Source organism: Cibotium barometz, chromosome 25, assembly GCF_041138505.1.
Source record: "Cibotium barometz isolate CiBa-2024 chromosome 25, ASM4113850v1, whole genome shotgun sequence".
Classification (NCBI taxonomy): domain Eukaryota; kingdom Viridiplantae; phylum Streptophyta; class Polypodiopsida; order Cyatheales; family Cibotiaceae; genus Cibotium; species Cibotium barometz.
Window position 1 is genome coordinate 48,927,331 of NC_141070.1, and position 26,065 is coordinate 48,953,395.

General features: G+C 40.2%; 1 protein-coding gene across 1 annotated transcript; it reads left to right on the plus strand.

Annotated features, from left to right (window-relative positions):
- Positions 1-12,832: 12,832 nt before the first annotated feature.
- On the plus strand, positions 12,833-18,890 carry LOC147624673 (calreticulin-like). Its single transcript, XM_086819698.1, has 14 exons — positions 12,833-13,055; positions 13,645-13,752; positions 13,914-14,106; positions 14,215-14,473; positions 14,566-14,622; positions 14,786-14,833; positions 14,925-15,011; positions 15,149-15,206; positions 15,392-15,459; positions 15,527-15,622; positions 15,731-15,775; positions 18,077-18,115; positions 18,401-18,442; positions 18,587-18,890. The coding sequence occupies exons 1-14, from the start codon at positions 12,962-12,964 to the stop codon at positions 18,596-18,598; spliced, it is 1,206 nt and encodes a 401-aa protein (XP_086675824.1). The 5' UTR covers positions 12,833-12,961; the 3' UTR covers positions 18,599-18,890.
- Positions 18,891-26,065: the final 7,175 nt, after the last annotated feature.

Consider the following 26,065-nt stretch of genomic DNA (forward strand, 5'->3'; position numbering starts at 1 on the left):
ACCTGAAGACTTCTCAAATGAATAGATCAACGGCTGTGCCTAATTCAATTAGGAAAAAAGTGTTGATTCCTTCAAGCTAAGTCTGTTATAGTTTCCCTTCTATCTGGTTTATTCATATGAAGGTTAGTTCAGTCTTGACTTCGTTAGAAAAATTCATTAAGAAATTCAAAATGGTGGAATCGTCCCCGTTTTTTGGGCATGGGAAATTCTCCCGGTTTTGGTTTTCGGAATGACCACCAGCCTTGTCTCGTGCCTCGGACATTCGAGGGCGAGGCCCTGAGTGGGAATCCCTACCCCGCGCATGAGGAAGCTACTTCCGCTCTGCTACCATCTGAGAATTCGGTGCGCAGAGGGGCAGTGGGATCTCACAGTTGGTATCAGAGCACTGTTGTAAATTTACGTAACAGCAGCAGAAATTGCTTAAAAATTTTAAAGTAAATCTAGGAAATAATATTTTCGCTTGTTAATATTATGTTGAAGGAACTTCAAAAAAATTGAAAACTCATAAATTGATTTGGAAATTTATAGATGGATACCCCGAATCTATCTGGCATTCCTGAACTCTCCCAGAGTCAGGATATGATAGCCCTTGCATTCGACCACCTCATCAACTCTGCTACAGCCCGAGTGAGTAGAGTGAGACTCGCACGTCATTTTGAGAGTCTTTACTTTCCCGATCCTCTTGAGTGACGTGGTATATGTGGTTTTGTGGAGGACAATGTATTAATGTCAGTATCAGTTATAGCGTCAAAGGCTCAAGAAAAATATTTCCTTAGCCATGATTTTGATAAGGCTAGAACTTGTTCAGCATGTACAACTCTTCGATCATTCACCCAGGAACTTCAGAACTTCATGCCGAGTTTTTAGGATTCTTAGCCGCTTTATCCCTAGAGATAGAATTACAGCACCTCTTTCTGTATGATTCGTGTGTACCATGGCATGTCTCCTTCGTAATTTCGCTTCTTTATGCGTATACGATTGAGGTAGTGATTTTGGGGAGCCATGATGCTCTATGTATATATCAAAAACTTTTGATAATAAATGATGTTTTGCAAAAAAAAAATCTAAATTGCTTTTCATGATTGTGAATATGGTAAATCTTGTTTCATGAAGTATGATGAAATAATTATCTGTTTAAATAATAAATCATAAAAATTAAATAATTATAAATCTGTTGTCAAAGTTAAGTTGACAAAAATCTCGTTTTGTTAGAATCATGAGGCGTGCGGCCCGTGCAAGGCAACTGAATCCTCTAACCGATGACGAAGAGTTAGATCCAGATGTTCAAAAAGCCCTGCACAGATCCCAGCTTGCTCCCTTCAAGGGTGAAGGGGAGCAGTTAGGTGAAGTAGTGAAAAAGTGGATTGAGGCAATGGAGGAATACTTTGATGTAACTGGCTACAATGAGAGAAGCACGATGGCTCTTGCCAGGTTAAAGATTGTGAAAACGGCCAGGGTCGCTTGGAGGAATCACTGCGAGACTAACCATCTCGACCGGAATACCCAGACCTGGACCGATCTTAAAGCTTATCTCAAAAAGAGGTTTTGTCCTCCGGGCTTCCTTGAAACTAAAATGAATGAGTTCTTGGAACTAAGGCAAGATAGCCGGACAATTGAAGAGTACCATCAAGCTTTTGCCCTTCTCCTCAAATATTCCCCTCAGTTGGATGAAGAGCAGTTGATGTGGCCAGGTTCATTCGAGGAATGAACGAGCCATTGGACACCTTAGTAAAGAATGCTAAACTTGTCTCAATGGCCGAAGCAGTAAGAATGGCAAAGGACTTTGCCAAAGCCTTTGTTGTTAAGGTCCCGCCAAAGCCTGCACCCTCTAACTTTAAAAGATTCCAAACCCCGAGAAGTACTTCAAACTTTCCTCCCCCAAAGAGGCAGCAAGGCCCAATTCAAAATCAGCATGCGGGAAGATTCAGAATTGAAGGAAGACACTTCCCCCAGAACACTTTCTCAGGAGCCCCACCTATTTTAAGGATTTAGAGGGATGAGCTCAAAAGTGAGAATCAGTGTTTTGGTGGATGCCAGGGTTTTGGTCACCAGCTGAAAGATTGCCCAACTCCTGCCATGTCAAGGGGACAGGGAAGTCAAGGACCAAGAGTGCAAAGACCAACCCCTTCCTATCAGTCAAATCAGGGTCCGTCTCGCCCAAATCAGGGAAATCCCAGGAGAACTCCAGCTCAACCGTCTGCCTCTGTCCAGAGTAGCCTCAGAACTCCTTCCCAGAATTGAGACAACCAAAGAGAGAGAGTTCCGCCTCAAACTGCAGCAGCCAGAGCAGTCACAATTGCAGAAGTAGTGGAAGAGGAAAGAGGACATATTTATGCTGCAATTGAAAACCAAGGGCCAAATCGCCAATTCTCCGTCATTCATACTCCAGCTGAGTATCAGGGTAAGCCTTTTAAGCTTTTGATTGATTTAGGCAATACTCATTCTTTCATTTCCCCTGGATGCTTGCGTAAGCTAGTCTTAGATCAGAAATCAGGGAAACCTATGCAAGTTGAATTTGCAAGTGGGAAGATTCTTTTCACTCACCTTGAGACAGATCGTATTCAGTTCAATCTAGATGGGAATTTAACTGACTATCAATTCAGAGTTATACCTTTGGGAGTTTTCGATGGGATCCTGGGAATGGATTGGCTCCACAAAAATCAAGCTGACATTCACTGTCATAATGGAACCATTTCCTTCCGTGACGTTCACGAAAACAAGGTTCAAGGAACTGGAATTTCAGGATCCCCAAGTCTGCAGTTAGTAAAGTCTTCTAAGTTACTAAAAGGACTTAGAAAGAAGCAACGCATTTATCTTATCAAAATGAATCCGGTAGACTCAAAGTTAAAAGCTAAAGAACCTGAATGGTTAAGTGATTATGATGATTTATTCCCAGCAGAGCTAACAGAGATGCCCCCAATTTGGGAAGTAGATCATGTGATAGAATTGACCCCCGGAGCTCAGCCTGTAGCCTTGCGCACATACAAAATGCTAGTTCTTGAAGCCATTGAACTCAAGGAAGAACTTCGACAGCTGTTGGAACAAGGGTTTGTAAGACCCAGTGTTTCACCTTAGGGTGCACTGGTTCTCTTTCAGAAAAAGAAAGATGGAATGCTAAGACTCTGTGTGGACTATAGAGGTCTCAATCAGCTGATAGTTAAGAATAAGTATCCTATCCCCAAAATTGATGAGCTTCTGAATAGGCTAAGTGGAGCCCAAATCTTCACAAAGATAGATCTCAAATCAGGGTATTATCAGATCAGGATTAATGAGCAAGATATCTCGAAGACAGCCAATCAATACTCGGTATGGGCATTATGAATTCACTGTCATGCCGTTTGGATTGACAAATGCACCAGCTACATTCAATCGCTTAATACAGGACATTCTCAGAGAATACTTGGATGATTTTATTCTTGTTTTCTTTGATGATATTCTGATTTACTCAAAGAATGCAGCTAACCATGAAGCTCATGTCAAAAAAGTTCTTGAGATTGTAAGGAAGCACCAACTCTTTGCAAAAAGAGCAAATGCACTTTCTCTGCCGCGACCATGTTGAATACTTGGGCTTTCTGGTATCAAAAGATGGAATTTCTCCAGATTTCGTAAAAGTCCAAGCAGTTATAGATTGGCTTGAACCAAAGACAGTGAAAGAAGTCAAAGGATTCTTGGGATTGACTGGTTGGTATAGAATTTTTATACCAAAGTATGCTCTCATAGCTTCCCCCCTGACAAATCTTCTCAAGAAGAATATCCCGTTTCAATGGTCTGTCAGGTGCCAGAGTGCTTTTGATAAGCTGAAGACCGCCTTGGTAACCAATCCCATTCTAAAGCTACTAGATTTCTCTCTACCCTTTGAGGTAGTAAAATTGATGCTACTAGTGGTTTTGCCCTGGGAGGTGCACTCATGCAGGAAGGTCATGCAGTGGCTTATGAATCCCGAAAACTCAGAACGCATGAGAGGAATTATGCTGTCCCATGACCTGGAACTACTTTCAGTAGTATATACCTTGAAGTTGTGGAGACATTACTTATTGGGTCAAAGATTCACTTTGATGACAGATCATCAGGGCTTAAAGTGGATCTTCACTCAGAAGAATCTAAACATGTGCCAAAGAAGGTGGATGCAGACTCTGCAGGAATTTGATTTTGAAATCAAGTACCGCCCAGGCAAAGAAAATGTGGTAGCAGATGCCCTCAGCAGAAAAGCCTCCTTGCTTGCAATTACTGTAGTGTCAAATCCTTTGATTATTGAAGCAAGAGAGAAGATTATGCAGGATAGATTCTTTGGCCCTATTGCTACCCTACTTATGCAGGAAAGCAAAACTCCACAAGAGTTGAACTAAGTTCAAGGGTACAGCCTGGATGATGGAATTATGTATTATAATCGTAGGCTATGCATTCCCAATGTCAGGGAACTAAGGGTCAAATTTTGAATGAAGCCCATCACAGCCTTATTTGCAGGACATCCAGGTTTCATCAAAACCTACATGTCTGTGAAGAAAAGCTTCTTTTGGCCTGGTCTAAAAAAGGATGTGCTTAATCATGTACGTCAATGCCTGACCTGTCAGAAAGTCAAGGCCGAGAGAGTAAAAATGCCTGGGAAGTTACATCCATTAGACATCCCCCAGATGAAGTGGGAATGCATCAGTATGGATTTTATTACTGGATTACCTTCAGTGCAATCAGGTTACAACTCCACCTTCGTGGTAGTTGATAGACTAACCAAAGTTGCCCATAGATGAAGTGGGAATGCATCAGTATGGATTTTATTACTGGATTACCTTCAGTGCAATCAGGTTACAACTCCACCTTCGTGGTAGTTGATAGACTAACCAAAGTTGCCCATCTGATTCCAGTAAAAGAAACCTACACTGCAGTGGATGTAGCCAGAGTGTTCCTCAAGGAAATCTTCCGATTGCATGGTCTACCCAGAAGAATAGTAAGTGATCAAGATCCCAAATTCACGTCAAGATTCTGGACTGCATTTTTTGAAGCAGTAGGAACTTTCTTGGATCTCAGCATAGCTTACCACCCTGAGATCGATGGTCAAACAGAAAGGGTGAACCAAGTAATCGAAGATATACTTCGGTCATGCTGTGGCATGGAACATAAGAAGTGGCTAAGCTATCTGCACCTAGTCGAGTTTGCCTACAATGCTTCTTATCACACAGAAGTATTGGGATGAGCCCTTTCAAAGCTTTGTATGGACAAGATTGCTTAACTCCATTAACTTGGTTTGACCCATTGATTAGGGTCGAGATGGCCAGACAGATGCTTGATGACATGGAGCAGCAGATGCAATCAATTCGCAAAGATATAAAAGCTACCCAGGATAGACAGAAGCAGTATGCAGATAAGAAGAGGATAGACAGAGAATTCGAAGAAGCAGATATGGTCTTCATTCGAGTATGCCCCAAAAGAAGTTCTCTATCTCTTAGGAAGTACAAGAAGTTATCCCCCAAATATTGTGGGCCATATCTGATTACAAAGAAAGTAGGTGACTTAGCCTACGAGCTTTCTTTGCCTCCTCATCTCAAAGTACATGATGTATTTCATGTCAGCCTTCTTAAAAAGTATATACCAAGCCCAAATCATGTGCTTGATAATGAAATCTTAACTTCTTCAACCCAAGGGCAGATGGAACTCCAACCTGAAGAAATCCTTAATGTTCGAGAAAAGATTCTCAGGAACAAAATTCTGAGAGAACTATTGGCGGGTCAAATGGAAGTTCTATCCTGTTGAAGATGCCACCTTGGAGAAAGAAGCCGAACTGTTGCGCGATTACCCCCAGTTTGCGAGATGAGGACATCTCGCATTTTTCAAGTGGGAGAGAATGTAAGATTCCTCCCCAGCCTCTCAAGATGTTGAGCATCTTCCCATGTAATCAAATCCCTCTTCAGAAATATAAAAGATCTTGTTTCTACCTGTTTTGGCCTAGAGAGAGAAAATATTCTAGAGAGAGGTTATTCAGATTTTGAATATTTTTGGATGGAAAAATATCCCTTCTTATTAAAATAAGTTCCCCCGAAACAGAAGTTCAAAAAGCTTTTCAGAAGGTGCATTAGAAATCAAGTATAATCTGTCAAGAGGCCTTATCCTAGGGGTCAAGATTTTTTGAAAATTTTAAATTAAGGTTTTGAGGGGCCAATCAGATTCGTCCAAATGTGTGGAGAAGATAAAAAGAAGAAATAAAGAAAATCCCCCCCAAAAATGAGTAAATACTCACATAAGATGAAGAGTGGACTAAGGACCAAAGGAAATACTAAAAAATGGATTTTTGGCACCTCACAATGGGATTCCCCCCTCATGAAGGAGGCGCCTATTTCACATGTGTGGTGGAGTTTTAAATTATCAAAAATTGAGATATTTCATCTCTCCTCTCTCCTAATTCAAGTCTAGTTCCAAAAAGTACGCTAAACTGACCTAAAAATGGTCAAAAATTGACCAAACTGATCTGGAAAATTCTAGAACCAGTTTGCTTGGTTAGGAGCTCACTTTTTCCTATAAATAGAAGCCTCCCCCTTTGTTGAAGCTTAATAGTGTTTTATGCACTGTTACTCTACTCCTCCCAAGAGCCAAGAACTGTGAATTTCTTAATAATTCACTAGTTTTTGACCATTCCCTCTTCTAAAGATTTGGTGGCCACTCTTGTTGCAAACAAGAGTAGATCCCTCAAACCATCAAGCTAAAGGAAAGCTCCCAGAATTCATGTAAGTTAGAAATATTATATTTTTCTTTATTCTTTTAATGGTTTTCTATTTTTGTTTTGTTTGAAATGATAAATGGATGCTATGCCTTGTTGGAAAGACTTTCCCCCTCTCTCATTCTTTCAGCCCTTCTTTATCCTAGTTAAGTAATCTAATTGTTGGAATTAAACTTTTCATATTGTTTCTTTTTCAAAAATGAAAATTGATTAGTTTAGAGTGCTTAAAACCATTTGGGCAAAATTTTTAAGTAATTTTAAGATAGGAAAATTTGAAAAATGGTCAGCCATACAAAGGAGGTTATGGCAAAATTTTCTAAAATTTTGTGAAATAAGTTTCATCTTTTATTAATCTAAAAGAATAATCCCTATCGTTTGTGTATTCTAAAAGTGTCATTTTCATTCTATGCATAGAAAAATGCATATTGATTTTTTTTTATAAAAGAGTGATTTTCATTAGATTTAAGTTCTATGCATAGAAAGATGCATATTGATTATTATTTTTTTATAAAAGAGTGATTTTCATTAGATTTAAATTCTATGCATAGAAAAATGCATATTGATTTTTTTTAATAAAAGAGTGATTTTCATTAGATTTAAGTTCTATGCATATTGATTATTATTTTTTTATATAAGAGTGATTTTCATTAGATTTAAATTCTATGCATAGAAAGATACATATTGATTATTATTTTTATTATAAAAATGTGATTTTCATTAGATTTAAATTCTATGCATAGAAAGATGCATATTGATTATTTTTTAAATATAAAAGTGTTACTTTCACTAATATTGATTTTTATGCATAAATAGATGCATAAAAGATTTTTTTTTAAATTCTAAAAGTGTTGCTTTCATCATTATTAATTTTTATGCATAAAATGATGCATAAAAGAATTTTTTTATTATAAAAGTATTCCTTTCATCAAAATGGATTTTTATGCATAAATAGATGCATAAAAGAATATTTTTTATTATAAAAGTGTTACTTTCACTAATATTGATTTTTATGCATAAATAGATGCATAAAAGGATTTTCTTTTATATAAAAGTGTTATTTCCATAGAAGTTGGATTTTATGCATAAATAGATGCATACAAAATTTTTATATCAAAACAAGAGTTCTCTTTAATCCTTGTTTAAATCCCATGAATATGGGTAAATGAATTAAGTAAATACTCTGGAAAAGAAAATTTTACCGTTTCATATTCTCTAGGATGGTAACGAGAAAATTCAGAAAAACTATCGAAGTCGGAATTTTAGATAAATGACTAATTTATTCCTCATAGGAATTCGTGTTTAGTTTTGAATTCAGTAAAGTAGTAATTGAATTATTACCTTCGAGAAAGATAGATCAAGGAGAACCTTTCCAGACTCAAACCCTGAATCAGACTCAAACCCTGAATCAGACTATGACCAAGACGTAACTCCTTCGTCAGTTTCAAGAATAGACGATGTGACCAGTTCAATAATCTACACTTAAATCACCCACCGAATCGAAAACTAAGTTGAGACCGTTGATTTTGATCTGAGGATCAAGAATTCAGAATTCGAGAAATTTTGCTTGGGAATCCAGACCTGTGATCTAGAAGTCTTGGGATACGGAATTAAGATATACTCATTGTATTCGAAAGAAAATCAAAACTGAAAACTTGCATAGAAACCCTATTTTCTTAAAGGAGTGTCTTAAAGGACTGTCTTACACTAGAATGCTCGAGGGAGCATTTGGTATATATATTTTTCTAAGGGAAGTTCGGTTGGCGGGGAGTGTTCAAAGGACGGCTCATACGTCAAAAACCTGCCCACCAGGTCTTGACTAGCCTGGGTATAGTGTAAAATGGTGTGCTTCCAGTACGATGCATGAGGGGGTCCTTGAGTGAAGTACTAGGACACCTAAGGAGGATCCTGGAGGGTTCTGACCAGGAGATGCATGGGCTCGCGGTGCCGAAGACACCCATGCGTATGTCGTGGAAGATATATATGTATGATGGCGAGAAACTTATTGTAATCTGTTACTGGATCTCGTTGCTGACCTGCTGGTCTCACCAGAGTGATACTGTTTTGTGAGAAACAAGGATTGAATGAAAATTTTGAGTTATGACATCTGTAACCAGTAATTATTTGTCAATGGATTGTTTTATAAATTAAAGTTTAAAGAGGAGTGTGTAAGTATCTGTAATCTGTTACTAGATCTCGTTGTTGCTGACCTGGTGGTCTCAACGGAGAGTCTAGAGTGATAGTGTTTTGTGAGAAACAAGATGGAAATTTTGAGTTATGACATCTGTAAAAACCAGTAATTGTTTGTCAATGGATTGTTTTATAAATTAAAGTTTAAAGAGGAGTGTGTGAGTATCTGTATTCTAAAGCAAAAGTTAAGAAAGGCTTTCAATTATGGGTGGGTGAGTACTTGTCTGGTTCTACCAACTCCAGTGGTTGGACGGTAACCCATGGGCCGGATGGGGGGTTAGCCTTAGGCTGGAATCAGTAGAGTTTTAATAATAAAATTGATCAATAGGAATACGCTTAGAACTCGAATAGTTAAATAATAACCTAAAGACTTCTCAAATGAATAGATCAACGGCTGTGCCTAATTCAATTAGGAAAAAAGCGTTGATTCCTTCAAGCTAAGTCTGTTATAGTTTCCCTTCTATCTGGTTTATTGAGATGAAGGTTAGTTCAGTCTTGACTTCGTTAGAAAAATTCGTTAAGAAATTCAAAATGGTGGAATCGAGCTAAGTCTGTTATAGTTTCCCTTCTATCTGGTTTATTGAGATGAAGGTTAGTTGAGTCTTGACTTCGTTAGAAAAAATCGTTATTAAGAAATTCAAAATGGTGGAATCGTCCCCATTTTTCGGGCATGGGAAATTCTCCCGGTTTCGGTTTTCGGAAGAATGACCACCAGCCTAGTCACGTGCCTGGACATTCGAGGGCGAGGCCTCGAGTTGGAAACCCTGCCCCGTGCATGAGGAAGCTACTTCCGCTGCTACCATCTGGGAATCCGGTGCGCAAAGGGGGCAGTGGGATCTCACAAAATGTGTGCCATCCTGGATCCTGACCACACACTTGCCATACACAGCACGATGTCTCTTGTACAGGTATGTAATAACATACAACAATATTGTTAATGTTATTTTATCACATAAGGTGGTGGAGAAGTTGTTATTGTTATTTTATCGTTTTGTTAGAGAATTATAATGTTTCTATATTAGGTGGTGGAAAAGTTGTGTGTAATCAGATATATATTCCCGAGCACCTTTCATATGTAAGTTTTAGATCATAATATGGTGTCTTTGTTGTAAAAGAATTACAACGATAGCTGGCCATGATGTCTAGTGCTCAACATCTCATAGGTGTAACAGTAGAGAAAGAAAGAGTAGATAGAGACAATAAGAGTAGAGAAAGAAATCGCTCACCTCAACACCAAAAAGCGCTTGCTCAAAAATGCTCGCCAAAAAATACACCCTATTCTATATAGCAACTTCTTCATAAAAAGTGCCATTGATCTTTCAGTTATTAAACTTTTAGAGGCTTCATAAAAGACCCTTTGAAGACACTTAACACTTTGTTTTTTAGTAGCTTGAGTGGATCAATGTATCAAGATAATTTTCTTGTATTATGTTTTGATCATCAGGCTCCTTTATTTTAAGCTTGTCTTTTATACAAGACCTCTTCATGATTTCTAAAAGAAAACATAAGGTCATATTCGTCTTGTTTCTTCATCTTTTGAAGTGAGTGACCTATGCTTAAAAAGACAAATGGACGATATTCTGCCTTAAATGGATTTGTGCTTACACATGCCAATAGCAAAACAAGCCAAAGCATCACTCAATCCCCCAAGTCACACATTTAGTAAAAAAAAATTATCTTTGTTGCTTTTCCCTTAGCTCTAGGTTGACTTGCTTGATTCAACTTGCTCATGGAGTGTGGAATCCATTGCTTGGATTTTTGTGGAGACCGTTCCTTCTGAAGGGTAGCTACTACCTCATCTAAGGTTGGGGTTCAATCTCTTCTACTCATTTTTATAGATGCTTGGATTGATTTCTTAGCTTTGCATTGTGATGATTGCATTATGGTTGGATTGACTTCTTAGCTTTGCATTATGTGATGATTGCTCCATTCTTGTAGGACTAGGACAAAATTTGTCTACGTAGTGTGAAGCAGCTTTGATAGTGGGTGTGGGAAAGGTGTGTGGGAAAGATAGTTCTTACTCTTCTCCATATAAAGATTTCTTATAGATGCATTTACACCTATAGGACTTGTTGAGGTTGTGGAGTGGCCACTTTGTAAAAATCCATATTGCACATGTGTGCAAGCATGTATTTAAAGTACCCTTATTTTTTAGTGCAATTGTTTACTCCCTTTTTGTAAGTATACATGTTTGGATTTTAAAACCCCTCAAATTACACTAAACAACTAATTTTTTAATCCCCTCTTGTATGTGTATGACAAGTAGGTCCCTTAATTAACCCCCCCCCTCTTTGTGCACTAAGGTGCTATGTTAAATATGTAAAAAGTGAACCCTGTGTCCCCTCAAAGAGCATCGAGTTTGAGGAGAAACCATGACCATGGAAGGTCAGAGTTGTGCATATAGTAGCCCCATTTCTCCTATCATGTTGGATTTGCGCAGAGTTGATCTACTGTTAAGGGAAACAAGGTTTGATGATGGCTCTACCAACCATCAATTTGCTTGAATGTTTAAAGAGTCATGCCTCCACTGCCTTCAATTTAGTGGAAAACCTTTCCATATAAATGTGAGTCAACAATTGTGTTTGAAACCAATGTAGAAAAGTGGCCACTAGCTTGGCAAATGTGATTCTTTGCATGTGAGCACTTTAAAATTTGTAAACTTAGATCATTTTTTGATTGTAAGTAGGAACTTGTGAGTTTTTTGTAGTGGGAGTGTGGTATGTGCACGATATGAATCTGACCATTTAAAGGTTAATTTGTCTTAGATGAGGCATTGAAAGAGAAAGTTAAGCTTGATTGTTAAAAGCTATTGGGCTTTAATACGGTTCCATTACCCCCCGTGCGGCCCCAACCACCGTAACACACACACGCGCACGCGCGCGCGCGCGCACACACACACACACACATGCATATAGGAAAAGAAGTTGTAAATACCCATTAGCAAATGGGTGTCCCCCCACCATGCCACTATGTAATGTTTTTATTATATACAATAACTACACTAACGTTAATCAAATCAAATCTACACCAAATCCAAAATATGTAAACCTGCACCTTTGGATCGCTTGTTGATGATTGACGTTTTATTATAAATAATTATTATACTTACACAAATAATAAATGCTATATGTACACAAATAATAACTATCCTTACACAAATAATAAATGCCAATCGAAACATCTCTACACCAAATTTAAGAATTTTCAAGAAAAGAACTTGCAAAATAAACCTCCAACCTTGGATGTCTTGATCATTGATGCCAAGAGGTTTGACTCAACAATTTCCCCCCATTTTTCATAATCTCTTGCATAAGGCAAGACCAAAAAATTATAAATGCCCCTTTTCTCCTTAGGATTGGAGGTTTAGATTGAGGCAAAAGTTGATGGTGGAATGACATGATTCACTTTAGCTAGCTCTAGGGAACATGTGCATTATGTGTAGAATAGTGCTAGGTAGGTATATCCATGGAGCGACAAGCAGAAGAGATACACAAAGTGGGCTGCACAACAGCCACACCCAACACACACACACACACACACACACACACACACACACAACTTGCCCAAACACCCCCCCTCCCCCCTCCTCACTCCCACACCACAACACACACACACACACTCTCACTTGCACTCACCCAAAAGAGAAGAGCAAAAGAGATACACAAAGTGGGCTGCACAACACCCACACCCAACACACACACACACACACACACCCCGCCACACACACACCCCCCGCCTGCTTGCCCAAACACACCCCGCCCGCTTGCCCAAACACACCCCCCCTCCCAACACCACAACACTCACACTCACGCTCCCTCTTACACGCTTGTGGGGGGAACATCATGAAAAGTGCGTGTTGGCCTATAATCAAGTTGCAAAAGTGAGGGGGTCGGGAACTTTAGCCCCAAACACACCCAAAAACAAACACGAAATACCCCCAAAAAAAAAAAACAGGGTGGGTCCTTAAATCTAAGTCTATTTAAACCACCCTCCAGAGTTCCAGTTTCTTGACCTTCTCTCATTTCCGCTTCAACAGCGTTTCCAGCTTGTCTGTCGCCATAGCCGGCTATGGCAGCAACGTTTTTGCAGATCTGCGCTGCCTTGCTTTCCTTCCACATCGTCTTCAGTGCGGCCCATGTCTACTTTGAGGAGCGATTCGATCGTAGGTTTCTTCCCTTCTTTCCCTGTGTTTGTATTGTGCCTCTCATCAAGGTAATGGAAGCTAGTGTTAGGGTTTGTGTGACTTGGGAGGCTTGGGGACGGCTGGTTTCTTTCGTTCCCGTCTGCGAGTTGTACTGTGACTGCATTTCAGAAAATAGGAGCTATGGTTAGGTTTTGCGTAGATTCAGAGTTAGGATAGAGTCTCTGGGCTTCTCCCCTGTTCCTCTCCAGTGGTTCTGATATTACCTTCGCCGCTCTCAAGCGTCATTTTGTCTTGGATCTATCTTCCCAGGACTCCAGCACTTTGATCTCCCTCTGGCTATGGTAGGTGAGAGGTCAAGATGTGCCGAATTAGTGGTATTGCTGCAGCATTTGGCATATTCGCGGCTTATGACTATGATCTGGACACAGATGATTCCATGATCCTGAGGCTCGCGTTCTATCATTTTACACGTTTGCGGGTAGTCTTACCTTGATCTGTGGTCAAGCTCCAATAGATGGATACGTGCCTTGTGGGTGTTATGAGCTGAATGCTGGATTACTCGTGTGATTTATATTTTTGCTCGCTGTTGACTCTTTGTTTTGTGAAGATGGCTGGGAAAGTCGGTGGGTAAAGTCAGACTGGAAGAAAAGTGAGGATGCCGCGGGAGACTGGGTACACACTGCAGGAAAGTGGCATGGTGACCCTGATGATAAAGGTATCTTCTCAATATTCGGTCGATTAGTTTATTTATTTTAAGTTATTAGGCAAATTAATGAATATAATTACTAACAGGTCGTGTAGACTGCCAATGCTTATCTGTTCTACTTCTTCATCTGGAAAAGTCTTTTTGTTTGACATGTTTCTGCTTACCTGCAGGGATTCAAACCAGTCCAGACTCCCGTTTTTTCGCTATTTCAGCTGGATTTCCTGAATTCAGCAATAAGGACAAGAACCTTGTTCTTCAGTTTTCTGTTAAGCACGAGCAAGATCTCGATTGTGGTGGTGGCTATATCAAGTTACTGAATGGTGATGTGGATCAGTCTAAATTTGGTGGGGACACACCTTACAGGTACTATATGGTTATGTTCATCTAGCTCTTCTTGCTGTTGAGAAGGTCTGCAAATATCCCTTGTGGCATTGTGGCTTCTATCTCAGAGGGCATGTCTTGGTTTTCCAGTATCATGTTTGGACCCGACATTTGTGGATATAGTACGAAAAAGGTCCATGTCATTCTTTCATACAAGGGTAAAAACCACCCCATTGAGAAGGACATTCCATGTGAGACCGACCAGCTCACTCATGTTTACACGCTTATCATAAAGCCAGACAATACTTACAGTGTTCTGATTGATAACACGGAGAAGCAGTCTGGTAGTTTATATAAGGACTGGAAAATGCTCCCTCCAGAGAAGATTAAAGATCCCAATGCAAAGAAAGTGAGGCTTCAATTTAGCACGGTTCTTATGTTCATTGTGAATTGAGCTTGTGGCACCTTGTGCATGTGTGGCTAATTATGACAATATTGCAGCCTGAGGACTGGGATGACAAGGAGTACATTGAAGATCCGGAAGACAAGAAACCAGAGGTGACATCCGATATCTTCATGACACATGTTACAAGCCTGTTTACTCATTACACTCGTTACAGCTCCTTTTAATTTACATTCCTGTACAATGAATATGAGTCAAAATTCTTCTTAAATTATCTCCCTTTTAATGGGTGTATTAACCTGTCTACTGTTTTCATAGGGATATGATGATATTCCAGCTGAAGTTACAGATCCGGATGCTGTAAAGGTAATTGTGGCTTCGAAATCTGTTAAGACCGATTGTAGTGTGATTGTCTTTTTTGATTCATGATCCTGATTTGTTTTCTTGGGATGATCAGCCTGAAGATTGGGAGGATGAAGAGGATGGTGAGTGGAAAGCTCCTACTATCCCTAATCTTGAGTACAAAGGCCCATGGAAGCCCAAGGTATGTGCTTAGCTGATCGAATGCAAATTTAGATGTAGGATGCAATTTGTGTGCACTTTCACTAGCTGTTCAAAGGAGACGATGGTCGTTAATTTTCTTGGCAGCTAATTGTGAGCCCATCTTCTGTGACCATGCAGAAAATTAAGAACCCTGCCTACAAGGGAAAGTGGAAAGCTCCAATGATTGACAATCCTGGTAAGGTCTTCACATTGGATTGAGACTGTTGCGTTCTTTATGTTCTTGAAGTGCTACAACATACATAATACATATTGTTGTACTTTGTGATAGAATGTCATGCATGCACTTCTATTGAGATAAATGGCTGTATGGTTTCTGTCTGTGGCTGAGTAGAATTGTTTTTTTGGAATGGTGCAATATAGACTTTGAGGATGACCCGGAAATCTATGTCTTCAATAACTTGAAGTACGTGGGAATGGAGCTGTGGCAGGTATGGGTGGCTGCTCTCTGTATATTGCACTTAATTGGTACATCTTTGCTGACAAGCCTTTTTGCAGGTCAAATCTGGCTCATTGTTTGATAACATTCTGGTGACTGATGACCCTGACTATGCCAAAACTTTTGCTGAAGAGACTTGGGGCAAAAACAAAGAGGTGAGTGAGTATATTCTTACCGTTCTGCATGCAGACTCTGGAGTGTTTCTAGGTTTTATGTGTCTTATTTGCCATCAACTCATCCTCTTCGTTGGCATGATGTGACAGGCGGAAAAGAAAGCATTTGATGAGTCAGAGAAGAAAAAAGAGGAGGTAAGCTTTTTTGTTGTTTAGTCCAGTCACTTGTTTTGATTTAGACGTTTTTGCTAAAAAGTATCCAGACTATGGGAAGATGCTGCTTAATTTTGGGTATTGTTTGGAAACTGTATCATTGTGCATGCTTAACAAGATGTGATTCTTTTATTTTTGTGGTCGTTCCTGGTTGACATATCCATTACTTGATTGCTCTTTTTAGGTTGGATTTGATTTTTAGTTTTTTAGCTTGGGTTTTTCTGGTTTTATACAGTATATGCTATGAAAGTACATAGTTTTTTTTTGGGATTCAAGATGCTTTTGGTTATCTGTATAGATCTGCCACTGCCTTGATTTACTGGATCTATGGTTTTCACTTGATAATTTTCCTTGTCACTGTAGGATACTGCTTTCTGAATCTTGCTTTTCATTCCCCATTTTAGCTTTGGATCTTTGTTCAGAACTAGTCTGCTTTGACTTCTTTCTCGTTGAAGATCTCGCACAGTCAGATCTCTAGTTTTGTAGTTGAATCTTTTGGGAAACCAAGAGTTGCCAACAAGCTCGTGATGTGATGTCTACCATGGTGGAGCACCGATTGGCCACATGTGCCTTGTGTGCCCACTGGATTAGGGCAGCTAGCATGTAGGAGGCGTTCACATCTGCATGAGCTGGGGGAGGGGTTGGGTTGCTAGATAGGTCCCCACTTTGCCTAACCAACTCTCCTTTCCACTAAAGACCAAGCTTGCTTCACCCTCTTGCACCCTTCCGGGGGAGAAGTGGCCGGGATATCAATCACGGATCAGTCCACTATGGTGGAGTCAACCAGCACTCCTTTCCATAAAAGACCGAGCACGGGGGAAAAGAAGATAGTAGGGTGCCTTTGGACTATTTATGTTCTTTAATCTTCCACACCTTCATTGTAAGTGGGATAGCATAGCTTCTCCTTCACCCTCTTGCAATCCCCTATTATCCAAGCGAGATTTGCACCTCCAACTGAATCTAGACAAAGGAGAGATTGTTATATACAGTGCATGAGGTATGGGAGGGGTTGGTGTTACTGGACAGGTCTTCACTCTGCCTAACCAACCCTTCTTTCCACAAAAGACTGAGCTTGGGGGGGGGTAAAGATAGTAGGGGCTATTTATGTCTTTTCATCTTTCTCACTTGCATTACATTGGGGATAACCTGGCACCTCCTTCACCCTCTTGCAATCCCGTATCAGCCATGCGAAATTTGCACTTCCTACAGGCCCCTTAATCAAGCACGGAGGGAAATGTCCGGGATCATGAATCAGGGGCTTTGATACCATATTGGGAAGCAAAGAGTTGCTGGCAAGCTTGTGATGTGATGTCCACTACGGTGGAGTAGTTGCTGGCCTACATGTGCCCTACGTTTCCCAATGGCTAGTGAACACGCTGACATGGGCCACAGGAGGGACTGGTGTTGCTAGACAAGTTCCCACTTTGCTAATCAACCCGATGACTGAGCTCGGGGAAGTGAAGATGTTAGGGGTGGGGTCTTTGGACTATTTACATTCTTACATCTTCCACACTTTTATTACATGTGGGATAGCATGGCTTTTCTTTCACTCTCTTGCTCCCCATCATCCAAGCGAGGTTTGCTCCTCCAATAGAATCAGACATAGTAGGAATTTTTTATACATGCATGGGATTTAGCTGCTCTCTGGCAGCTTGCTAGGAGCTTCCCCAAAAGCAATCTAAATGACGACTGCTTTTTTCTCTCAAGTTTAAGTCGGTCAAAATGCCAGCTTTTGCAATGATGTGTTTGCTTCTTCTTTAGATATTACCATGGTTCTGTAGTGTCCATATATATACCATATAAATGGTGTCTGCTTTTGGATGCTGATGACTCGTGTAGTCTATGCTGCATTGGCTTAAGCTGGTGGTCTCTAATGAAGTCTTTCCTCCTTGTTACCTGGGGTGCAAACTTGACCTTTTCATTACTTGACCTTTTCATTAGCTCATGTGGATCTTAGGTATTGTAGTGTCAATAGGTTTTAAAGTTGTTCTAGGTTACAGTAGAACATCAGCTCAGAGATGGTTACTGAGTGTCAATGGGTTTTAAAGTTGTTCTAGAACATCAGCTCAACGATAGTTATGTAAAATAGTGAACATGCACTTGTCTCGATCTGGTCTGTTGATCTTAGTTATGCTGATATTGAGAGCCTCACGACACGTGCCTCTTAATTACATGAAGTCTTCATGAGGCAGCACATTTTACACTAAGCAAGGATTTCAGGGACATTTATCAAAACACTTTCTGGGCATGTTCTGATCTTTTATTTTATTTTGCCAATGGCAGGAAGGTAAGAAGTATGATGACAAAGATGACGACGATGATGTGAGTTTCTCTCTGACAGTTTTCTTGCCACTATGTTGATACTTGTGGGAAAGGATGTTTCTTCTTTGGCTAGATGTGTATGAACTCAAGTGCACTGGTGCTTGAAGAAAATTATTGCAGTATAGATATGTGGTATCATGGTAGTTACACAGGCTTCTGACATTCATTAAGTGATTCAAGGCAGTATTTTGGGTGCCTTTTCTCGTCGGCTTGTGAGTGATTGTTGCAAAAGGTGGAACAACCTTCTCCACATCAGGTGTACTGATTTCTTATATTGGACGACAGGATGATGAAGAGCCTGATGAGGATGCTGATGAGGACAGCCATGTAAGTCTTCTTACGAACTAGCTGTATTGCTTCAATTTTCCTAACTCATAATGCCTTGTCAGTATTTCATGTATATGAAAGCAAGCTGTTTTGTCAAAGCCGGAGACGGGCACTTTGCTCACATGTTTTTCTTGCAAATTCCAGGATGAGCTGTGATTCCACAGGAGTTTCAGCAGTAGGAGTAGCATAGCTTGAAAGCTGCTGTTTGCAATTTACATGCCCCAATGGCATTCCAGATAGGTGTTAGTGACCACCAAGATGATGAACATTTAAATGGGAAAGCCCTTTTCACAGACTTCTGTTAAAGAGGAAGTTACTTCTTGTTGAGGGACAAGCACTTTGTATGGCATTGTAGACATTTTTGGGCTTTTTGGGGCCCAATTATGTTGGCAAGTCGGCACCAAACATTGTGCCCATAAATTTTGGATTGGAAAGCAATATTTGGAAACTGTAGTCTCTTGATGTGTTGCATTTCATCTTTATAGTTTCTCAGACTTACTTTCATTTGTATGGCCGTAACTATGGACAAGCTAGAGAAGATGGCATCACGAGTCACGAGTATTGAAGCTGCCTGCATGTTGTGGGAAATCTCATCAAGCACTCTTTGAGCGAAGCATGTGGGGGCGCGTGATGGTACACAAATTGGACAACACACTTGCAAACAAAGGCATGAGGAGCAAACCGATGAGAAAGCAGCATTATAAACAAAATGGTTTTGAAAGGGCTTCCATAACCAAAAGAAACAAGTTGGGAATACCCATTTGCAAAATGCCACTTTGTAGTGCTTTTATTGTTAACAGTTACGTTTTATACTGAATGGGAAGTGACTTGCAACCAGTTTCATTAGCCGTTACTGCGAAAGAAGACAAAAATATGCAATAAGTCACACCAAGTCCCAAATTTTCAAAAACTAGTTAAAAATCACAACATTTAAATGCTTTATTGGCCATTACCATTTGGTTGATGTGAGCCATTTTCTTCCCTCCAAGGCTCACAGGCAGGACCAAACACACAGTAGCCTCTAGATCCTATAGGTAAAGGCAAGACCTCAGTAAGTGGTAGAGCCTAGAGTATCATCTCACAGGATGATAAATGTCACACCCAGTGGGGCACATTGAACTTCAAAGGTCAAGCTCAACTTTGTAATCATTAGATATCAAATATTATTGCAGGACTTCACTGTATCCCTTCATTGAGGTGTTTGGGCCCCAGCATATACAGAGGTAGTGTTGTCATCAACATCTTTGAATGCATGCAAACCCATTCCATCAGGATATTGTAGAGAGAGGGCATATTAATGCCTTATTTTTTTCTTCTTCTGATGCTTAATTTTTATGTATGACCATCTCTCTATATATGACCGTCTCTTTACAGGTTGCTGCACTCCACATGCAGTACTAAAAATGGACTCACATATCATGGGAGCAAAAAAAATTTAATGTTCAATGGATTATTGGAGAGCTTAAGAATGTGCAAACTCCATAGCACATATAAATCAACTAAAGAATTCAAAAACTTGGAAAATTTGTAGTGAAACTTGGTGTACTTGTCTCCAAAAATATTGGATTAAATTGAGATACCCAATATCAATTAAGATATTGAAACTAAATTAGGGAGGATACTAGCCCTTATTTTAAGGAATGATTTTTCATATGTATGTACGGCCAAAACTTGTCAAAACTTGTCGAGATTTTAATCAAAACTTGTTGAGATTTTAAGCAGCTCTTATTTTAAGAAATGATATTTTAGTTATAAAACTAGCTTACAATAAATTTTCATATATTTTAGTTACAAAACCAACATATAGTGAAGTTTTCAGAAGCAAAAACTGGATAGATTTACGAGTAGATTTAAGAGTGGTCCTGATTTTGATTGGTTGGGAAACATGTTTTTTTCTGAGCGTTGGTGATACCAGCTTGTTTTCTTCTTCTCCTCCTCTTTTTTTTTTTTTTTTGGAGATCTTGTCGAGGACACATGTTATCACCACCCACCCACACACGCAAGTGCCATCGCTCGCATAGGGAAGATTTGAACCCACAACTTGGGGACTCTTGAACACATGCGATCGGCAAAATGCGCTTGTTTTCTATGTGGCAAGTTTGAAAGCTGACACGTCCACACAACATCATATTCCCTGTTGCTCTACTGTGGCTCAAACAAGCCTTACTCGAACCACACAAGGCTTCTAGCACTACCCCATACACATGGATTTTCTTCAAAGTTCATAGATAGCTCCAAATGAGGAAGACGGGTTGTGTCATTGCGTATCTCCTCTCCCCCCTACTCTCTCACTAAGAATATTAATTATCCCTTTGTGTTAGTGAGCTCATCCATCAAGGCTTTAAAGTTGTCTTTATAATGTACTATAACAAGGATAAACTTCATTTTTTAATAGTATGTGTGTGCTTCCTAAAGAAATGCACTCTTGGGCTAAAGACATGCATTCTCCTAGGAACTCTCTTAGTTCCTTTAATAATGTGGGTACTAAGAACTTTTAATGAGCCTAGGCTAGGTCCATATCAAATCCATACTTTATCCTTCTGAACAAAACTTTAAGCAGTAGTTTTCACATCCATGAGTAGTTGTGGTATTCATGATAACTATTTTTGCTTGCATCAAAATCATTCACAGTTGTGCTATCAAACTTTAATGTTTCACATTATTTTCCACATACTGTTACTATTTTATAACATAGGACACCATATTATATCATAGCTATGGAGGTGATGAGCTCTTGAACAATTCAAATAGTTTTAAGAACTGACATCTCTGTCCTTTTTTTTTCTTTTTGCCGTCCATTGTAAAAAGGTATTGTGTGTAACATCTAACTATGTCATCTTCATTAATTCTCAATCAAAAGGGAGCATTACATCAACATACTTTGCCACCTGTGCCCACCATGACGGCTATAAAAGTTGTTGGGCTCATATTTGTTACTATTCAAGTGAATAGAGTTGAGAGCTCATGAGGACCATATCTAACTTTATTTTTTTGCACATTACATGGGTAAGTGTGGCGAAGAGGCAATGAATGCCTTGGGATCGAAATGCTGGGGAATGGCTTGGGGGCAGGCCTGAAACCTGAAGGCTGCACCTTTTCCCACGAGGTTACATAAAGTATTTTTGATCATTATGTATAATTATTATCTACTTAATTAACTTTCCTTTATTCATTTTATAAAAAATAAGCTTTCTAATTCAATTTTGAGAGCAAGATAGAGAGAAGAATGAGAAAACTCTAATAACTAGCTTCATTGGACACTCTATAACACTTTACAGCTCATAAGCCCTCAAGAAAGCGTGATTAGTGAGTAATAGCTTAAAATTAACAAAAAATGTAAAACACTTTAGCAGAGAAGGAAGTGGTTCTCTTGCTCTAGTAATAGCTCCAGAAGCACTCGGGAGTGGAGGAGGCAATAGGAACTAAAAGAGAGACTTGGTAATGATCAAAATCTCACACCAAGAGGAAGGGAAGTGCTAAAATATGATGCTCGTCATGTCGTGTATGGGGCACACATATTTGGAAGCAAGGTAGATGGAGCTTAGGATGTTATGAAATTGGAATGGATGAAGGCTAACGCAGACTGATAGAGAAACTGGAAGTAAAACAGGAACTAGAGGTCTGGCTAGAGCTACTCTAGAAACAAGCGTCAACCCCATAGGATTAGCAGGAGAGAGCTCCACACGTCAGCCAACTGCTCGTGGACCAGTAGAAACAGATTGAAGAACTTTAAAAACAGCCAGAACACGAACAATAGAAAACAAATATGGCACTCGCCAAGGGCAAAGAATCGATATAACAACTGAAGAACACAACAATGATCATCATCGGCAATTTGCATGCCATCAATCAAATGACACCGACTTAGCTAAAAGAATAAATAATCATCATGGAGAAGCAGACGAAAGGATGTAAACACAGCCAGACAAACTGCCCTGGCTAAACTTGAAGAAGAGTACAAGAAAACAAAAAAGGCACTAGGCCAGGCATATGCAAAGATGGACAGGCAAAAGGCTAAAATCATATAGCTTGAAGAGCAGGTGGCAGAGAAAAGGAATTCTTCCAAAACAAGGTCCAGAAAGAAGACTGACACGGCAGTAGAGCCCCAAGAGACCATCACGGCCAAAAAATTACAATAATTGAGCAATCTCAAAGAAGAAAACTCCAAGCTGACCTCCCAGCTACAAAAAACCCAATAGGAGTTGAAAGCTGCCCATGAAGAAGCCAACAAACCACATGAAAAACAAGAGGAGCTAACAGAGGCAATAAAGAAGCAACTAGTGGACCTGCATAGAGAAATCCAAATAAAGGATACCATGTTGGAGAAAGCTTCCCAAATGAAATTGGAGCTGCAAAAGCTCTGAACACAACTCATATGCGAGAACAAAGCAAACATCGAAAGCTACATGAGGAGGAGCTGCTGACAACCAAGCAGCAGTTGAGATTAGCTACCCCACCAATTGCTACAAACAATCAAGTAAACATCCTTTGACAATAGTAGTTGGTTAATCTTCAGGAGGCGCATCGGTGAGAGAAGGCATAGGCAACAACTGTTGAAGGCCAGGGAACAAAACCTAGAATATGCTGCCTACTCACTCGTAAAATTCAAACAGTAGTATGAAGATGAAGATTGGGACCTACCTATCAACCCCCTACAAGCTAGACAAATTCCTCTACAAGTACAAACTAGAGGAATGATCTGCATCCCAGGCCCCAAGAGCGAATCCAAAATGATGGTGTGGAATGAGTCTTGTAATAGTAGGCAACGGTTGGAAGGGACAAGAATGTCCTTCCAAGATAGCAAAGAAGTAAGTAGTTTTAGCAGTTAGAAGATAGATATATAGAGAGATAAAAGGGATCAGGGGCAGAGAGTGAATTTGGAGCACATAGCATTGTACCAATCTAATAGTAATACAGAGCCCTTTGAGCATTATTTCATTGTGTATTATCCGAGCGAGCGAGAGAGTGAGTCTTGTGTTTCTGTGTGCGATTTCTGTTTAAGCTGATAGCTAGTGAGTTCTAAACCTGTTGGGCTTAGGCATTGACATAATTACCTCTGACCTGGGGTGATGTCTTGCCAGTCGAATTGAACCCCGATAAGAAGAAGAAAAGAACCTCAAAATAGGTGAAGGTCAAGCTTTCTACTCCAACAAAGGGTCATCCAAAGGTTAAAAATGCAACTATTATGGCAAAAATAAACATGATGAGAAAGATTTTTTCGTCAAGAAGAAATGTAACCATTCTGGAAAGTCTAATCATGAAGAAAAGGATTGCTTCATCATAAAGAGATCATTAGCAGATCTTGTAAACAATAAAGAAGAACCAATCTTCAAAGCCGAGACCAGCGATTAGGAATGGGCCTTCTAAAAGACTTCTGTTACATCACCATAGCCACCACCATAGCCAAAGAGGGCAAGGAGCTCTAGTCACCACCCAACCATATAGGAATGTGGATAAGTGTCCACATTGCTGACTTATATAGTTGCCAGCCTGCCCACACTAGCCCGATCGCCCACGGTCCTCTGATGAGGGCACCTCACCCTTGAACCCCAGACACACTCGCCACATGCGCTTCGGCATGTGGACTCCATGTCCGGTCGAGCTCCCATGTGTTGTTACAAGCTACGTGACATTTACCCCCCCTTCTAAAGAGTTTTTGTCCGTGAAAACAAGCTGGGGAAGTTGTTGGTAAGCATATATAGTTGTTCTCACTTGAGACCTTTTTTGACCTATCCTTCCACTTAAAATCGGAACCTAAGAATTCTCCTTAGTTTATGTGGAAGTGTGGTTACTCCAAGGACTCAACTACAACTTTAAGACAAACTACGTTGTCTTGGTGATACATTGTTTTCACATGCCACTGACATGAAAAACTAGGTGTACTTGAGAGCTCTCTGGCAACTCAAGTTTGTAGACTACGCTAGCCAACCATTTGTAGACTACGCTACCCAACCATTTGTAGACTACACTACTAAATATTTGTAGACTATGCTACCCAACCTATTGACTCTTCTCCTTGCATAGCTCTACGACCATAGGAGATCTAGACTAGAGTCCATAAAATAACATAAATGGAGAAAATCTAGTCATGAACAATAAAAAATAGATTTCAAAGGTGAGAGGTACTCCTCTCCACTAGATTATTCAACTATGCACAAGCATATGCTCTAGAACCTTGTTGGGTTTCTAGCTTGACCACCACCAATGTGAGATCCCTGTCCCCACCATGCAACGGATTCGGGGGTGCTAGCAGCGGAAGTAGCACTTCTTGCGCGGGGTAGGGTCCCACACTCGGGGCCTCGCCCCACGGATATCCGGACTAGAGACTAATCCATCGGTTTTTCCAAAACCGAACCCGGAAAACTTCCTTTGCCCGGAAAGCACAGGCGATTCCACCAGGATAACTTTTTCCTAACGTAGTCAAAAGCCTTAACTAACTGAACTGATCTGACCGAACTCGTAAGTTCTATAGTCAGATCAAGGGACAGATTGCACTAGGAGAAGGCCCACCACACCAAAGAGTGTATATACCTACGCTTTTTTCCTCATCGAGAGGCACAGCCGTTGATCCTTTTTCCATAGAACAATTTTTGTCCGAGATTTACTTCATCTATCGAACTAAACAGAAATTGAGTCTCGATTTAAGGATCCATCAGTCCAGCCTAACCCCATCCAGTCCCATGGGTTAGCCAACCGCCCAACCACTGTAGTGATGGGATCCAATTAGGAATTTGGTTAGGTTTTGTCCCGGGTACCAGGGAAAAGAGTTCCCAGGCCCCCTAGCTGGAAGTTCATGCAAACATAAAACTAGTCACACCACTTACACACCCAATATGAAATTGCCTTTTTCTCAGCATCAGCTAACTTTAAAACAATCCTTTAATGAAACCATTATGTCACTGATGACAATCCTCAAAATCTCTGGTTGAATCCATATTTCCAATCATACATTTATCGGTGCACTTATGGCATCATTGGCAAACCAGAACGCTCACCACCTGTTCACTCAGGGGCCTTTTCAATAGTTCCTAGCTCATAGTACCCCCGATAATATTTTCACATATAAAAATCAAGATGGAATCCTCGTTGAAGATCAGCAAGATCAATCAACAGATCCATATAAGAGAGCCATGGACTCATCCATTAAGGACCAGCAAAGTCAATCAACCAGATCCATGCCCGGTTTCAGAAAACAACTCTTACTCCTTGTTCCAATATCTTCCACGACACACGTGTGGGTATCTTCGGTGACCCAGAGCCCGAGCACCATATGGTCAGCACCCTCTAGGATCCTTCGCAGGTCACCTAGCGCTTCACTCATAGGCCGCTTCCTTGGTCCCTCATCCACCGTATCGGAAGCTCACCATTTAAATCAAACCGAGGCTGGTCAAGACCTCGACCGACCTTGCTACGCGAGACGTCCTCCATTGACTCTCCGTCCTCAGCAGTTGCAACTTTATCAGTTAGGTCTTCACAACCTTAATCACAAGATGGTCAAAATGCTTCCCCAGCATTCTTGACATAAAACAGTCATTTACAAACAGGTCACAAATACAGTTTTCATATTGAACTCTCGTCTTTCCACATTATTCCACATTAATCCATATTATTTAATCCAATTCC

Coding starts and splice junctions, on each gene's coding strand:
- LOC147624673 (XM_086819698.1), top strand. CDS start 12,962: ATGGCAGCAACGTTTTTGCAGATCTGCGCTGCCTTGCTTTCCTTCCAC. Junction 15,776..18,076: donor CAGAGAAGAAAAAAGAGGAG/GTAAGCTTTTTT, acceptor TGCCAATGGCAG/GAAGGTAAGAAGTATGATGA. Junction 18,116..18,400: donor ACAAAGATGACGACGATGAT/GTGAGTTTCTCT, acceptor ATTGGACGACAG/GATGATGAAGAGCCTGATGA.